This window comes from Microchirus variegatus (assembly GCF_963457635.1).
Source record: "Microchirus variegatus genome assembly, chromosome: 15".
Classification (NCBI taxonomy): domain Eukaryota; kingdom Metazoa; phylum Chordata; class Actinopteri; order Pleuronectiformes; family Soleidae; genus Microchirus; species Microchirus variegatus.
Window position 1 is genome coordinate 13,069,397 of NC_139816.1, and position 16,564 is coordinate 13,085,960.

Here is a 16,564-nt window from a genome sequence, read left to right on the forward strand (position 1 = left end):
GCCTCTCTCTTCTTCCTGCTGCAAGCTGTTCACACACACACACGGACGCACACACACACACACACAACAAAGTTCTTTCTGTGTCTTTCATTTCACTTTTTTTTCTCTCTTGCTCTGACACACAAACACACGTTCACACAAGTGTCACAGTGACAGTGATTGCTGACCTGACTGGATCTTGTTTTATTTATTCCACGTCACGGTGAGCCGGCGCTGCGTCCTGTGGTTTGAGCCTCGGTTCCTTTGGTGGCATCATGACTGGCACTGTGGACACACACACACACACACACACACACACACACACACACACACACACACACACACACACACACACACACACACACACACACACACACACACACACACACACACACACACACACACACACACACACACACACACACACACACACACACACACACACACACACACACACACACACACACACGTGTAGCATTCTTAGTGTGGACAATCATGGATACAATGCATTTCCGATCCTCCACCAAACTCCAACCTTAACCATCACAACTAAATGACTAAAACTAGTTCTAACCTTAACTCTAACACAAAGTCTTAACCTTCAAAAGGCTCTTTGAAATGTTGAGGACCAGCCAAAATGTTCTCATTAAGACTGATTTCAGTTGTGTTGTAATCGTAAAAATACTTTGTTACTCTACTTAAGTACAAAATATCTGTACTCATAAACACATATCTGTACTCAACTTTGTTGTTTATATTCCTGGTAACTTTTACTTTTACTCCACTACACTATCGTTCAAAAGTTTGGAGTCACCTATAACTTTTTTTTGTGTTTTCTATAAAAACTCACACTTTTATCCATCAAGAGTAGCAAAACAAATAAACAATATAGTCGACATTGACAAGATTAGAAAGAGATTTTTAGATTTTTATTCAAAACAATAACTTTGCTTTCGTCAAAGAACCAGCAAAACTGTTTTCAGCTCATCATTGCACAAGGGTTTTCGAATCATCCAATAGCCTTCTAACGCGATTAGCAAACACAGTGTACCATTAAAAACCAGACGTTTGCAGCTAGAATAGTCGTTTACCATATTATCAATACTATAAAGTGGATTTCTGATTCATTTCATTGAAAAAAGTTATTTTTAGACATTTCTAAATGACCCCAAACTTTTGAAAGGTAGTGTCCATTTCTTCTAACTCTTTGTTACTCATTACTATGAAGAAGAGCTCGTAATGATCTGTATTTATTGCGCTTCTAGTCTTCATCTTGTGTGTCTTGCTCAAGGACACATACACTATAGACTAACAGGGCCAGGAATTAAACACACAACCTTCCTGTTGAAAGACAACTCGCCCTACCACTGAGCTACCACGGCACAATCCTTAACTCCTCACATTCTTAATAATTTTACTTCTAAAACTTAAGCACATTTCATATCAGAAAATGACTTTCGATACTTAAGTACAGTAAATGTCATATACTTTAAGACTTTTACTTGATTTCTACTCTACTTTTACTCAAGTATGCCTTTAAGATACATTTATATAAGACTGGATTTCGGTCAACATCTTTGGTGTACGCACATACACACTGGAGAGAAAAGTAACAGAGCCAATCATTATGTTAAATGTTTAATTGATGTACAAGTACGCAAAATGTAGTTTTTTTTGTGCTTCCTGCCGCTTCCCTTTCTCTCTTACATTTAGTGCTGCAGCTTCCTTATTTATATAGAGTATAAATGAGTCCACTTTCTTGTGCTATGCTCTCTTAACCTCATTATTTAATTCGTTTCAGGTCTTCAGGTTTACCCTGACTTTGCTTAAAGAGTCTCCAAAAGCGTTTTTACTGATGGCACCAACAGCGGAGACGGAAACTATCCATTAGTCTTTTGTTTTACTTATTTATTATTATCCAGTGTGTGGCCCCCAGAAGAAAACCAAGTGGACTTTTAATTTGTTCATCAAATTTCAATTAACCTCAGTGGAAAAATATTGACACGCAACAACTTTTCCCGGCAACCACATATGCTATCGGTTCGAATTGATCACAACGTTGTGTTAAGTTTTGCACCTCCTGAAATATTGATCGGCGGCCACTTCCTCCCCAGTTCGGTGCATGATCAGCAGCCTGCCAGCCACTTTATCCTCAACCCACCTCGGCGCGCACGTCTCCAAACAGCGCTCTAATATATTATTAATCGTCTCACAGTTGCACAGAGCAGCTCTCCACCCACAAGTATCCATTACTCCCTCTCAGTGCAGTTAACCAATATGCACTGAAGAACAAATTGGTCCAATTAATTTAAATTAAGGTGGAGAGGCAGCGCGCAGGGGAACGAGACGAGGCAGCAGACACTCCGGGATGATGAGGCGTGGAATGAGGCTCTGAATTTGAGGTGAAAGGTCGATTTCGCGTCAAATCTTTTATCCCAGTAAAAAACCTTTTTATTTTAATTATTGTAGCACCTGAGAGGCACCTTCACTTAATGATGTGAAGAGATCATTTTTCAATCTAAATGTAAAATGTCAGAATGGTTTTTATAATCTTAATTTCTTTATGAAGCCATGGGCACCGACGGTAGCTAAGCAACAGTTTGCTGGAGAAGTACACCGGACTTATTGCTTCGATTTAAGAGCCGAGGTAAATCAGACGGGACAAAGTGAAAACGAGCACTTCATCGACTCTTTGTCCACTTTTTTTTTTCTTTCTCCTCGTCACAGGAAGTGGCCTGACAATGACTTTCATCCCTCGAGCACAGACGTTTCCCAGCTTTCTGTCTGATGAGCCAGAGCAGCAGCAACAGCAGCAGCAGCAGGAGGAGAAGAGCCAGCACCAGAAAGAGGCACCATCGCCCTCTAGTGGCTGTGGATCCAGTTGCAGCCTGAGAGCCCTTCAATGACAGAGAACTGCTCGACCAAAACTGGACACTTTAACCACTACTGTAGAGAGGATGTAGAAATATGTATAGTGACATGTGTAATATATCATTTCCTGGTGAAACTGTAACAATAGTGTCAACTGTAGAGCGAGTGGGACGGCGTGATGTTGTTTTTTGTTGTCGTTTTATTTTTATTTTATGTCTGACTGCAGCAGTAGCTTCAAAGTTAGCACCAAAATCCCTTAAGTGTAGCTTTTTAAGTCCTTTATGTTGTCATTATGCTCTTAGACCTAAGACACCAAGATCTGCTGTAAAACTATTTTCTTTTGAAGGCTGAATTTTGACAAAATTCCCATTCCAACAATGTGCAGCCTCAGCAGGGGTTTGTTCAGAAAGAAAGAAAGAAAGAAAGACAAAACGCCACATGATTTCTGACACATAATCCGTTGCAGTCTAACTGTACTGTGCTTGTTCTCAACAACGTGAAATTGATAAATGCCCGACACTAAAAACCGCTCGACTTTGATAGCGGTGATGAATCAGCCGAAAGTCCTTAATCGGTTACAACCAGCGAAAAGAAAAGGTCGTTCACCAAAGTGCTTCAAGGATACAGGAGTGGACGGCCATGTCACCAATGATAGAATGTGACCTTCTCGCGGCCATCTTTACTTTAAACTGCCATTCTTCACGACACACTAATGGTACAATATTGTTTTAATAGCTTCTAACTCTTCTTGTCGGATGAATGGTTCATTAGCAAAAGGAAAAGAGGTGAGGACTTGAGGAGTTATGCAAGGTAATAAAACGTCAAAGTAAATGTTGGCGTTTGTGGAGGATCGTATCTATACATGACGAAAAGACGAGGATAAAGACTGGAAACAACAGGATCTGGCTTCAAACAAAGCACTTGTAAAACCACAAGTTATCATTCTGCATAATAAATTAGATATAACGTGTCTTTAGAGAGTTTTACAATGCTCTGTTCTGTGGATAAGCAAACTGTGTAAGCACTCAGAGCGGTATTGATCACCTCATATACATGACTGTAAAAAAAAACAACTAAAACAAAAGAGAAATCTGTTAACAGTTAACAGGCTCACGTGGATTAAAAACAGTTTTATACATCGTGGTTATCACGTTCTCCTCCATAAAGAAGTGCCTTCCGACCACAGTGTACAACATTTATCTTTGCCACTTCACAACACAGCGTCTTAAGATTCCCTTAAATCCAACGGGGGCGCAGCTACGAAATCAAAGAGATCAAGCCAGACATCTTTTTCTAAAAGTGGAGTATAACACTCCGGCTGTCAGCAGACACCGATTCATCTCTTCAAATATCTGCGGTAAATATGTTTATGCTTTCTGTGGCATCACAAAACAAGTGTAGGTCTTTCGAATTACAGCAAGAATATGATAAAAAAAAGAAAAAGAAAAGGGTTTCACTTTGAGGCAGCAAAGCAGTCCGTCACTGTCAAAATATATTTTTGTTGTTTGGTTTTCTAGAGGCCTACATGCACTTTCTTTGCGTTCAAGTTGGATTTTGTCGTCACTTTGTTTTATAAATGTTTTATTTAAGATAGTTGTGTGAACTTGAGATGAATTAAAAGAGGTGTCAGCGTAACGTAACTTACGAGTTTGTAGAAAGGCAGTTGACACATCAGGCCACATCAGTCCATCAGTCGCTCAAAGTGTGGTTCGTAAACGTGTGTGTATTTGTTCCACTACATCCGGAGCATTGGAACTGTGGCTGGCTGAACAGAATGGAGAAAGTTATTCTGTTGTTAACTGTAGCCATTAACTTGTTTGTCAGTCTGTTGTGTTGTCATATTTTTATTTTACTAAAATACAATTGTGTTTCTCTTGTTCTGTTCCTGTCAGATTGTTTGTTAAATGCACTTTGGATACGTTGACTGTAGGACTACGGTTTTCACTAAATGTACATACAGTATGTCATGTTTTTGATGATAAAAAAAAATGTAATAAATTGAATGTTCTATCAAGTATCATCAGTTTTCTTGTCAAATGCAAGGCGAGTATCATTAAAGCAGCACTATGCAACCTGTAGGGAACACTTTTAAACATAGGGATTATGTAAAATATGTACAACTGCAGATCTTACAAAATACAGAAATAAGATGTCAATTCAACAATAGTGGTCAGTAAAAAAAAAGTTTAGAAATGTGAAATACTCACCAACAAAGGCAGTGACTGGACTGCATGACTACCTTTACATGCAGTCCAATCAAGCTAAGTCTCTGCTGTACATCAGTCCAAAAGTGGGTCTTCTCTGTAGCTTTCGCTCTCGCCAACGCCGACGCGTTATTTGCTCTTTTCCCGGCAACGGTACTGCAGTTTATACGTCGTCTCGTTCTACTTCCGGGTCAAAGACCGGGGAGGGAATTTTGGTGCATGTGCAGAACGCCAAAGTCCGACTCAAGTCCGACTCAAGTCCGACTAAGCGTATACATGCAGGCGTAATCGGACTATGAATCGCATCATCCAGGTAGGTTTGTCCGACTAGATTTTAGTCAGACTGATGTGTTTAGAAGACATTAAATTGGACTTTTAACAGTAATAGTTTTGTGTTTTGCTTCCATCCGAGTGAAAACTTTCAACTCCAGCATTGATATCAGCGTAGCCAGTGTCAGTTGAACATGTTTTCTTAATCTCTGAGGACACATCATGATCCTTTTATGTCCTAACATTATACATTTTTTGCATAAAGCAGTTGACAGCATGTTTAACTTCAAATCACTTTTGTTTATTGGTAGAGTCAAAAAAATCAGATTCTCCTTGGTGGGTTTTGCAATGACATTTTGTTGGAAATTACTTGAAGCTTAAAGCTCTTTAGGTTTGCTTTCCATATATCACACTCACATCGCAGGAAGTATAAGCAAAGAAGTGGTGATGACACATTTTATTTATACCACAGGGAGTAATTATGCACACACATTGGTTTCAGTACTGCTGGTCACACACCTCGCAGTTTCACAAGTATCACAGTCAAATTTTCACTGGAAGCTTTCAAAAGAAAGTGCAGAGAATAAAGACAACAAAAAAACTTCCAAAACTATATTGTCCCTTTGTGTTGACATTTCTTAACGTGTCCACATTTGTCTTGCTTCCTAGTGGAATAGCCCACATATCCATTACTGCCTCTGCCACTGCCTCCATTTCTATGGAGATAAACGAGCCACGTTACAAATAAACAACACACAGTTTAATGGCACTACCATAAACCTTAAATACTGCTTTACAATAACATCTAGGCGAGATTAAAAACCATAAAAAAATACAACTTGGTAAACTTGTGACAGCCTATCATAAAAAAATAGTTTGTTTAATTACATTTCATAAGTATAAAAAAAGCAAGTGTCGGGGAGCTATATACTGAAGCACAGGATTAGCTAATTAGAGTTTAGCTTTCATAATAAGAGCGTGCTGTAACTAGAATGCAGCCATCCTAGAAAGAGAGCCCTTTGGGAGAAGCAGCAACAGTCTCAAGTGATGGTACAGTGCTGAGTGACTGCGTCTCTTCTCCGTTAGATGATTAGACGCCATTGTCAGGCTTTGAATGGAAAAGCATGAGGGGATGAAAGTAAACGCAGAGCAATTACACAGGCTTTTGTCAGTCGTTTTACTCGGGGGTTACGGGAGAGAAAAGAACGATTACACAGGCTTTTGTCGGCTCTCTCTGCATGACGGATGCCGTCAAATATTGTTTTGCCCAAAACAGATATTTTCTCAACAGTAATTATGCAGTACATACTACATTTAATTAAGGGCTGGACCCAACCAAATGTGTCAGCTGTCTGTGACTTACACAAGCACCAGCTTGTTAATGCGTTTCAAGCTCCAATATGAATATTAATCACCGTCAGAGTGATTCCTGCATCTTATCAAAAAGCTAGTCCCAGTTTGTCAATGCACCTCTTTGTGTTCATATACATGAACATAGTTCTTTGTTTAAAAAAAAAAAAAAAAAAAAAAAGCACTGACATCTGTGACAGATGAAAAGAAAATTACAACAACTACGCGTTCACATTAAAGCAGTGCATCCTTTTATTTGCGTCCACTCATTTACCACGAGGCTGCTGCTGCTGCTGCTGACTTCTGGTTTTGTGCGTTCGTACACTCTGCAGGTTGGCGTACACAGGGACAAGTCTGATCTTCCGGGACTTCTTAGTCATCCTGGGACACACACTGATGTTTTCATAGATGTTTGGCTGCGAGTATGTGGTGAAGGTTGTTAGTCATGGAGGTGTTAGATGAGGACAGGTGGCAGGTGATAATGTTAACAGCATAGGAAAGTGTGAGAAAATATGCAATTTATATAAGATACTGTATGTTATATTATAAAGTTTTTAGGATGGCTTTTAAAAAAGTATGATGAATGTGTTTTCTTTGTTGAATAAAGTGGTTTTTTTTGTTGTTTTTTTAAATATTAAAATAACTCACGCTATATGTATGGAAGAGTATTAAGGCCACATGTAAAAATATTTTTGGAATTCTGAGATTTAAGTCAGAGAAAAAAGTCAGAATTCTGAGATTAAAGTCAGAATTCTGAGGAAAACAAGTCAGAGTTCTTGGATTCAAGTCAGAGAAAAAAGCCAGAATTCTTTCTGAGAAAAAAGTCAGCATTCATACTTGATTTTTTTTCTTGTGGCCTTAATACTCTTCTGTATGTATGTATTCATAATACTTATACATATAATTGCATTTTATATCACATCACCAAAGAATTCATGAAATGATCCAATATTTTCAAATGATTCTTCCCATAACCTTTGCTACATTTGGACATGATAATAATATACGTGTATAAAAAGTAGTTAGTTCCGTGTTATTTGATTAACGACTGTGAAGTATTACTCATAAAGACAACTATGCACCAGGTCACATGACGATGGGATGTGCTATATCCGATGATATGACTAAGAGCGAGGTGTGATGGCTTTGTAATTAAGTGCATGTCTGATGAGGAGGTTGGGAAGAGTCTTAAAGGTGTCAAGTGTGAAGACAAGAGTAGATAAAATGAATAATGCAACACTTGCCTGTCTCTGAGACGGGTGGAGTTTGACTCTGTACTCCTCTCTCCTGTTCTTCTTCCTGTGATGATCATTAAATAAAAGTTCAAATAAAGAAATAAACAAACACAAACCGACTTATTTGATTTAAGTGAATTTCATTTAAATTGAACCATATCTGATATGGTCTTCAAGTATTCAAGGTTTTCCCACAAAAATAAAAAAGTACATAACACAACATATTTCCCACTATATTCCTATTAATGTTTATTCAAAATTCTGAAAGGACCCAGATCCTGCGATGGCGTCATTAAAACATATGCAGTGTTGTCCATATTTGTGCTTTGGAGTCAAATGTCTTCGCACATTTTGAAAGGAACGACGCGTGGCAATGAGAATCCACCTCATGCATTAACAGTTTTCACATTTTCATGTCAAAAATTCTAATTTCCACGAGGCTTGTTTTTATGGATTTTTCTGTGGGCTTCACCAAAATAACTGAACTGCACAAATATTTCACAAGTCACTCCTTTCAGACTGATAAATATCCCCCTATTTATTTCCTGTTGTGTTCATTCCTGTGAGAGTTAAACCATGAGCACAATGAATACATAAGACTACCTCATCTCAAAATGTTAAGGACAGTGGTACAAAGAAATTGCACCATTTTTTTTTCCATCAGCTGATAAAGTTGGATGCAAATCAGTTCAATATTTTTTATAATCATGCTCATAAATAAAACAAAACAACCTCCTTAGTGGAGCCACGCACTTGATGTCAGTCAACAGACAGATCAGTTTGTTCCATAATGCTAAGTAGAGATGTTTTTTACCCGACGTGAAAACACAGTGAGCTCTTACCAGCGCTTTAATGCCAGTGTGAGGATGACTATGAATAAAACAAGACCGGCAGTTCCAGCCCCGATGTAAATGCTCATCATGTACAAGGAGAGGCTGAATCCACCTACAGAAAAAAAAAAAAAAAAAACAAGACACAAATAATAATTATATGTAAATATTTGCACTGATGGGTTTGCATCCAATTTCAATTTTGTACAGAGTGAATGTGCAATGACAAACAAAGCCATTTTGATTCTGAAAACAACATTTTAGCAAAGGAAATCATTATTTCTGGTATATTAGAAGCAGAAATCATTACCTATCAGTCCCTACTTTGTTGTTTTACTCTCTTTGTCATGACAACAATGTAGTTCGGACATTTGATGCTGGAACATTTGATTATACCGACCAGAATAAACACAAATCACATTACTCTAACTCACTTATAAGCATCTTCGGGTACCAATATTTGGCAAAAAATTAATTTAATGTGAACCAAAACCCAAACATTTCCAAATTTGTGTTTCTGTTTCTGTTTGACTACGTCCCACTGACCCCACACAGGTGGAAACCCTGACAGACTCATACTTCACTATTCAGAGATGGGGTCGCAGGATGTTGTGGTTTGAGCAGGTCTGTGCGTTTGCAGAGGTAACGCTGCCGAGTGTGTGAGATCAGCATCACAAACACTGCTTCATTGTTTCCATTATATTCCATCCATCACTGTTATCTATGTGGAACATTAGCGCTCGTACATCTTCATCAGTGTGAGAAACAATTCATCATCCCGTCATATGGTTGCATGAATAAAACACTAAGATAACCACAGCTTGATGTGTGTCTTTGTACCTGGAGTGACAACCGTGAGCAGAACCGTGGTGGTCTGCACCCCCGCATCTGTGTTAAAAGTACAGCGGTAGAAACCGCCATCATCCATTGTAACAGCTGTCAGGTGCAGGTTGACATCAAGGCTGTCGGCACAGTTTACATGTCCCCTGTCGCTGTAGTCCTCACCCACCAGGCCTCCCTCCACCTTCTTACAAACGCCGATGATGCCCCAGCGTTGGTCCTGTGGCATCCTCTCCAAAAGGGCCTGGTAGACGGTGCTGTTGTGCTTGTGGTTACAGCTGATGGTCACGTTGTTGTTCTGCTCTGCCACCAACTCTACATCTGCCAAAGTCACCTCTGGGGTGAGGGGGTCTGTGACATCTTCTTTGTCCTCATCCTCATCATATTCTGGGGGTTCATCTGTAAAAAAAAAAAAAATGGAGGTGGAGGACAGACATTTAAATGTGTGAAATGGGTTGTATTGTCTGCAGTAGAGGTTGTTTTCTCAAAACAAAAGCTCATACCAAATCAACCACTTGATTAAGTCTCAGGGGTGATGCAACAGGGTGAGTAATTCAGCCTGGGCCCCCCCAAGAAGAGCTGATTAAGTTAATCCACAGCAAAACATCTGTGAGAACCCCCTCTGATACTATGATTGGCTGTGTGATAGTAAGCATGTGATAGTAAGCATGGGATGGTATGATATTCTTTAGCAAAAAATATCATAGTACAGCAATTACCGCTGTAAAAATGTGTGACGGTTGTTCCTTCAGACTTAGTGTCTGGTTCACCCCGATGTCTGAGTGTGTATGTGTTTTGATTTTTTTTTTTGAAATGTTGTTTATTTTTGTATTTGTATTCTTTTGTGATGAATTTCCATGCTTTAGTTGATCCATTGGATCATAAGGAGGGAAATGTAATGGAAATCCCCTGGCTTTGCTGTCATGTCTGGCAAAAAGGGTACACACACATCCCCTTGACCTATGTATCACGAGTCTGTTGCTATGACATCCAGACTACTGTATGAGCATCACGAGTTGATAAGATAGCCAAACTTCTTGATTTTTTCACTTTTACTTCCATAAAATCTTCTCAATAACAGGATATGACTTGAATGCAGAAGTGACAGCTCGTCACCCAGAGGGGTAGGGGTCATGTTACTCGGCACATAATCCTGTGATGTCTGCACTCTGATGAATCATTAGAAAAAGCTCACATCTTTGTCGTAGCATTAGTACAAGACGCTGCAATTACACCAGAGTTGGAAATCATTAATTGTTTTCAAATTAAAATCACAATTTGAAACTATGCAATTAGTTTTATTGTTCCATGCTCTATTCCAGTTTCAAATGCAATAAAGTACACATACTCATTTAGTTCCTGCCATACAAGTCTGTGGGGACAGTGTTGTGATCTGGGGTTGCTTTACTTGGTGAGGTCTAGCTCAGAGTCAAAAAACCGAGGTCAAATGACCAGGTTTTATCGGGGCATATTCCAAGAGGAATGCCAGGATTCAATGGGGGACAGACTGTGAACGACATGCATGATCTTATCCAAACAATGCCACAACAAACATGTGCCGTAATCGAGCTAAAACATTGATTGAGACATTTTTGGGGGGCTGGGCAGTGTATATTGCAAATCAGGTTGGAATATATCAGATTTTTCTGCAAAATCGTTCAGCCCCAGTTTGAAACCCTCTAAGTGGTCACCAACTTGCTTCTGCTGCATATGGTTCCTCTCTGGATCCCCACAGTCGCTTCACCCAAAATGGGTTTTAATTTATCAAAAATGGACACAGTGACTGTTTGTTGACAGCTTTACCTAAATCCTCCACTTGAACGCTCTTGGTCCAGGGTCCTCGAGGGAAGGTCTGAACAGAGCAGCGGTAAAACCCAATATCCTGATGAGTGACGTTCCTCATGGAAATGCTTCCGTCCATAGTCGTGGTCCTCAGGAAATCTATCCTCCCTTTGTGCTGGCGCGAGAAGGCCACTCCGTACTCTGGATGGAAAATAGCTACTGGGTTCTTGTCTGGCACTTTGGTCCAGGACACCAAGCTGAGGTTGCCGTCCCATGGACACAAACAGTCAAGGACCATGCCTTCCTCTAGTCGAACAACAGCCTCTTCCTGCTGGACAACAACTGAGCACAGGACATAAATCCCATCAGTATAGTTTCAAATAATTTAATAGGTACACTATACAACCTATATTTAATAATATATAATAATAATATAAAATTGTACTTATTAAATCCTCAGCTTAGGAGCAATATCCATTACACCTACACAACTGTGGTGTAAAAGCTATGATTTCCTCCCTTAAGTCCTCTAGTTGAAGAGAAGCCTCACAGCTTTGAGGCCATCCCTTGAGTAATGTTAATTAGGCTAATATGAGTCAGTACACACCAACACAACTAACAATCGTTGGTGATTGAGCTTTCAAGTTTTCAAAGACTCTTTTCAGAGCTGGATGACAGCTGATTCCTAATCATGAGAGGCTCCTGGGAAAATTCTGGCAGGTTGGGAATAAAAACGTTTTACACTACTGCAAAACTTCTGAAAACATGCATTTCTACTATGTTTCAACCCAGGAGCTGTGAAATAAATGATCCTTTTAATCATTAATAATGAATTGCTTATAAATACAATAAGGAATACTTGAACTTTGATTTGACTCAGTTATGAAAAACAACAGAAAACATTAGTTTCAACAATGAAATGAGCCTATCAAGAGAATAATCTACAAAAGACTGAAATTCACAAGATAAGTATGTAGATAAAATTCATACCTTTAAGAAAAGGGAGAAAGATGAGTACCACAAAGTACCAGTGGTCCTTTTGTACAGCTTCCATGTCGCCACACCACGGGAGAATGAAAGCTGCATTGATAAGACGAGTGGAGGCACCAAGCTGCACTTCCTGCTCACTCTGTAGCCACAGATAAACACTTGAGCTGCTCATGCACGCTTCATGGCCTCCTACTGTTAGCCCACTCCACAGAGGGGCACTTTATCACTGAGTCTGGTAATGGGATGCGGGGTTATGGCATAATGTTAAATGGTGGAATTCCAACTGAAGTTTTCCCAAGTTGGGCTAGTGTTGCCTTCAGCTGCATGAATGTCTGTAAAAGGTTTTTATCTTGTATACAATGACTGCTTTCTTGTAAGACTGAACATATTTGCTCATTTTAAAACATAATTTCATGACTGAAGACATAACATAGGCTGCTGTTTTTGATGTTGCAGCTCACAGAGAAGAACTGAAAGTTCAAAACAGGGTGAAAAATAAGATTCATTTAGTTTGAAAAGATAGCACACACATTTGTGTTTTACCAAATCATTAAAACCATCCATATGTTTTGATAAGGAAATTGTATATTTCAGGTAATTTATATACGAATACTAAAATATTAAGAATGGCTTTTACACAGGTTCCTACACGATGAATTGCCATGACTTTAATCAGACATTTTATCCACCTGAAAAAAAGCACATCAGTGAATGTTCACCGGCTTAACATCAACACTGGCATTTCCATTAAGCATGTTGACACGCTGATGGTAGCAATTACTTTGAAGCTGTGCTGTGGTTCAGCACAATTTGGCAAAGTCACATTAGCAGTGAAAAGCAACATTGGTTTAAATGGTTCATGGCAGTTCAAATCATTTTTTAACCACAGTAGCAGTTTTCTTTTCTTTTTGTTCTGTTTTTTTAAACACACAACTTATCTTTCTAAAAAATGAAACAATTTATTATTTGATAAGTACAAAACATGATACAAAAACAAAACTATATATACAATCAGCTATTTAGCAGCTGGGAAAGGTTTTCAAGGCACTTTAACAGATAGGCACTCATCGGTTCCTTCGGTCTCTCTGCATCTGCAGTTTGGAGGAAAAGGAAACTTGAATGTCAACTATTTAAAATCGAAATATAATGAGGTTTATTAACAGGTAATAAATGCATACCTTTTTTAGAGATGGCATGTGCCTCCTCAATCCTCACACGTATAGAGGAACACTTTAAAGTTGTCTTGGCCTTTTTTGAGGGGAAATTAGCAAAGAGAAATTAGGAAGAGTTGACTGCAGCTATGAGAGTTTTAGAATACTGAGGGGAAAATTGGGCTGTATGTATGAAGATTTGAAGCAGATTTATTTATTTTCATCCATAGCGACCTATAACACTGAAGCTCGGAGACCTTGAAATAAGTACCAGGTGCTAAATCTGTTCAATAAGATAAAGTACAGGAGATCAATGTCATAGAACCAAAGAGCATGAAGCCACGCCAAGATTTGACTTGACATATATCACCAATAAACTCAAATATGAGGCAATAAACATAGTAAAATAAACTTTAAGTGCTCGGGGGCATGCATGTAAATGTGTGTGTGTGTACCCGTTGATTGTTATGCAGCAACGCCCAAATTGCAGAAGAGCCCATGCAGCGAATCTCCAAGTCTTTACTTTCCAGACAGCACAGCAAGGCTTTCATGGCTTTATCTGATGATAATCAGAGGCATTCATCAATTGTGAGATAACCCTAACTTTGCAGAAGAAAATCAATATTATTCAATTTGGAATCAGAGTGTGACAGTAAAAAATCCAGATTTTAAAAATATAATATATATATATATATACTTGTATATGTACTGTACTTTATATATATATATACATATATACACACATTATATATATTATATATGTATATATATATATATACACATATATACACACATTATATATATTATATATGTATATATATATATATATATATATATATACACATATATACACACATATACACACATTATATATATTATATATATATATATATTAGCATAAACTGTAGAAAAGCATTGACCCAAAAAACACATCATAAAGAAAAATTTTAATAAATATTTTATAACACGTAGTTCGCAACTGCCAAACCTCAAAACCACAGTGGTTTCAATTTGCTTTTAGTTTGTTCGTGTAAACATTAAGAAGTGGCAATGAGGCCTTATCAGATGCATGGAGTAATGAGATGATGTTTGATTTCGCAGACAAAGGAAGTTCTCAGGAAACAAAAACAATGTTGCAACACATTCCAACCACCTGGGCCCACAACTCCCACGTGCTGCTCGCATTGAACAGTGTACGAGTGGGGAACATACAATGTGTTTTCATCTTCTCTGCAACTTCCTCTTTGTCTCTTTTTTTTTCCATTGACGTGAATCATCTTCATACATACACTGTGCACCTGCTGTTTTCTTTCTTTCTGACATATTTGTGGCAATACATTTACTTGGTTTTGGTTATTTTTTACTATTTGTAACAGCCAATTACTCTTATTGATTAATACTTCCCGGTTCTGAATACACTTTAGTCTTGAACGAGAGACTAGACAAAAAAATAGAACTTTCTGTCAATTTATTTCCACTGAGAGAATGGAGTGTGACAGAAACTTAGAGAATAGTCAATAGTTTTGATTGATAGACTTATTTGTCCATCTTGCTGAGATTTTCTCTTGATGAGCAGATTGACAAATTGCAAATTCTTTTGCTATAAGCAGGGAGCTGGGGAAAGGTTAGCTTAGCATAAATAGTGATAGCTAGGGAAAACATATCTCCTAAATTACAACACGTATGAGGAGGCTGATGATCTACACAACTAAATCAAAACAAGAAAATATTGTATACATTTACTACAGAACACCTTCCCGCTCACGCATGCTTGGGTCGAGTATCTTATACTAACAAAGTCACCTGTGAACCCAGATGGCCCACAGAGAAGTCTTATCTTCTCAGATCATTTGAGGATCAGTTCCTACAGAACCTTCTTGCAAGACAACGAGGATTCTAAGTGATCAGATGCTCTAGTGGTGATCCAGGATTCATAGAACCAGTAATCAGTAAGGATAAAACGTTCATACCATTGGCGATCACGTGGGGCTTGTTGGCAGGACAGAAGCAGAGGTTGTGAAGGATGAGCAGTGCGTGGCGCCGGTGTGGAGCCAAGCCTGCCAGCAGTTCCAGGACACCGTTTACCCTCAGGATACTCTGTTGGATGTCTTCAGCAAACGAGAGACTGAGCAGCAGCTTCAACCACAGAGTCAATAAACTCCCACCACCAGCTACAGACATGGCCTTAACACCACCTGCTCTAGGTGTCGGCACCGAGGTGAAGGCTTGCAGGAAGTTATTCTGAGAATAAAGCATTTCAGGATCAGAAAAACAGGGAATGACGAACTGGTCCCTGGTGTGTAACATATTTGAGGCAAAGCTAGACAAATGTAAGAGCTCTCACGCATATAACAACTATGTTTCAAAAGTATCTTTTAAGTAATGCATTTATAAAATTATGTTCTACTGCTTTAATCGCTCTTCAATATGGAAAATTTGAAGACCTTTAGCAGGACGCCCCTACAGTCGCGGGACATTGCAAGGTTGGTCAAGAGAGCGAAGGCGAGCTTCTGGATTGCGCTGTTGTCTGGGGCGACCCCTGAGGCCAGCTTCATGACAGCGAGCATCAAGGAGCTGCTGGAGGTGCCTTTTGATACGGAGAGAACAGTTCCGCAGACCGAACTGCATGCTAGGAGAAAGGAGAAACACAACACATTATTTCATGTAAACGTTATTTAAACATCTAAATCCATAACACACCAATGGACACACATGCTAGTCTACAAACACATTCAATGACCAACGGTAAGCACATCTGGAGCACAGCTTATCTGCATTATTGCATGTACAAGAATTAACAAACAGCAGCTTAAGTTAGCCAAATGGCAAAACATCACTAAAACTTTATAAATCCTTTTATGTTGTACTCCTACCTGTTCCGAGTAGCTGCACTCACCACTTTTAGCATCAAGAAAAGTCAGATATAAACACAGAAACACTTTTCCTCTTTTTGTTGGAACTGGTTGCTTCTTATGAGAGCTCACTGAGCAGCCAGCACTCATAGCTACAACAATAAAGACTGACCTGCTGCATGGCTGTCTGCTCACTACATCAAAACATAT

The 16,564-nt window shown here is 38.9% G+C and overlaps 3 protein-coding genes across 4 annotated transcripts in view; 1 reads left to right on the forward strand and 2 right to left on the reverse strand.

Annotated features, from left to right (window-relative positions):
• Positions 1 to 2,885, forward strand: part of dok6 (docking protein 6) — a gene marked incomplete at both ends in the record, with an annotated part of 47,295 nt that extends 44,410 nt beyond the window's left edge. Inside the window, one exon of one of the 2 annotated variants that reach the window (XM_083901919.1) lies at positions 2,711 to 2,885. In XM_083901919.1, coding sequence (XP_083758045.1) covers positions 2,711 to 2,885 — 175 coding nt within the window. Of the gene's footprint in view, positions 1 to 2,706 lie in introns of both variants that reach the window. The other variant, XM_083901920.1, reaches the window with a different exon arrangement.
• Positions 2,886 to 6,940: 4,055 nt separating this feature from the next.
• Positions 6,941 to 12,434, reverse strand: cd226 (CD226 molecule; the record flags this gene model as incomplete). Its single annotated transcript, XM_083901542.1, has 6 exons — positions 12,352 to 12,434; positions 11,383 to 11,703; positions 9,580 to 9,978; positions 8,752 to 8,854; positions 7,919 to 7,973; positions 6,941 to 7,090 (listed from the first exon to the last, which is right to left on the reverse strand). Exons 1-6 carry the CDS (start codon positions 12,413 to 12,415, stop codon positions 6,941 to 6,943), a joined length of 1,092 nt encoding a protein of 363 aa, XP_083757668.1. The 5' UTR covers positions 12,416 to 12,434.
• Positions 12,435 to 13,362: 928 nt separating this feature from the next.
• The window catches only part of rttn (rotatin), a gene marked incomplete at its 3' end in the record, with an annotated part of 31,154 nt that continues 27,952 nt past the window's right edge, over positions 13,363 to 16,564 (reverse strand). Inside the window, exons 45-49 of the mRNA XM_083901543.1 lie at positions 15,947 to 16,131; positions 15,473 to 15,743; positions 13,958 to 14,061; positions 13,530 to 13,599; positions 13,363 to 13,442 (exon numbers count right to left, since the gene is read on the reverse strand). Of these exons, the coding sequence (XP_083757669.1) occupies positions 13,363 to 13,442; positions 13,530 to 13,599; positions 13,958 to 14,061; positions 15,473 to 15,743; positions 15,947 to 16,131 (710 nt within the window). The remainder of the gene's footprint in view (positions 13,443 to 13,529; positions 13,600 to 13,957; positions 14,062 to 15,472; positions 15,744 to 15,946; positions 16,132 to 16,564) is intronic.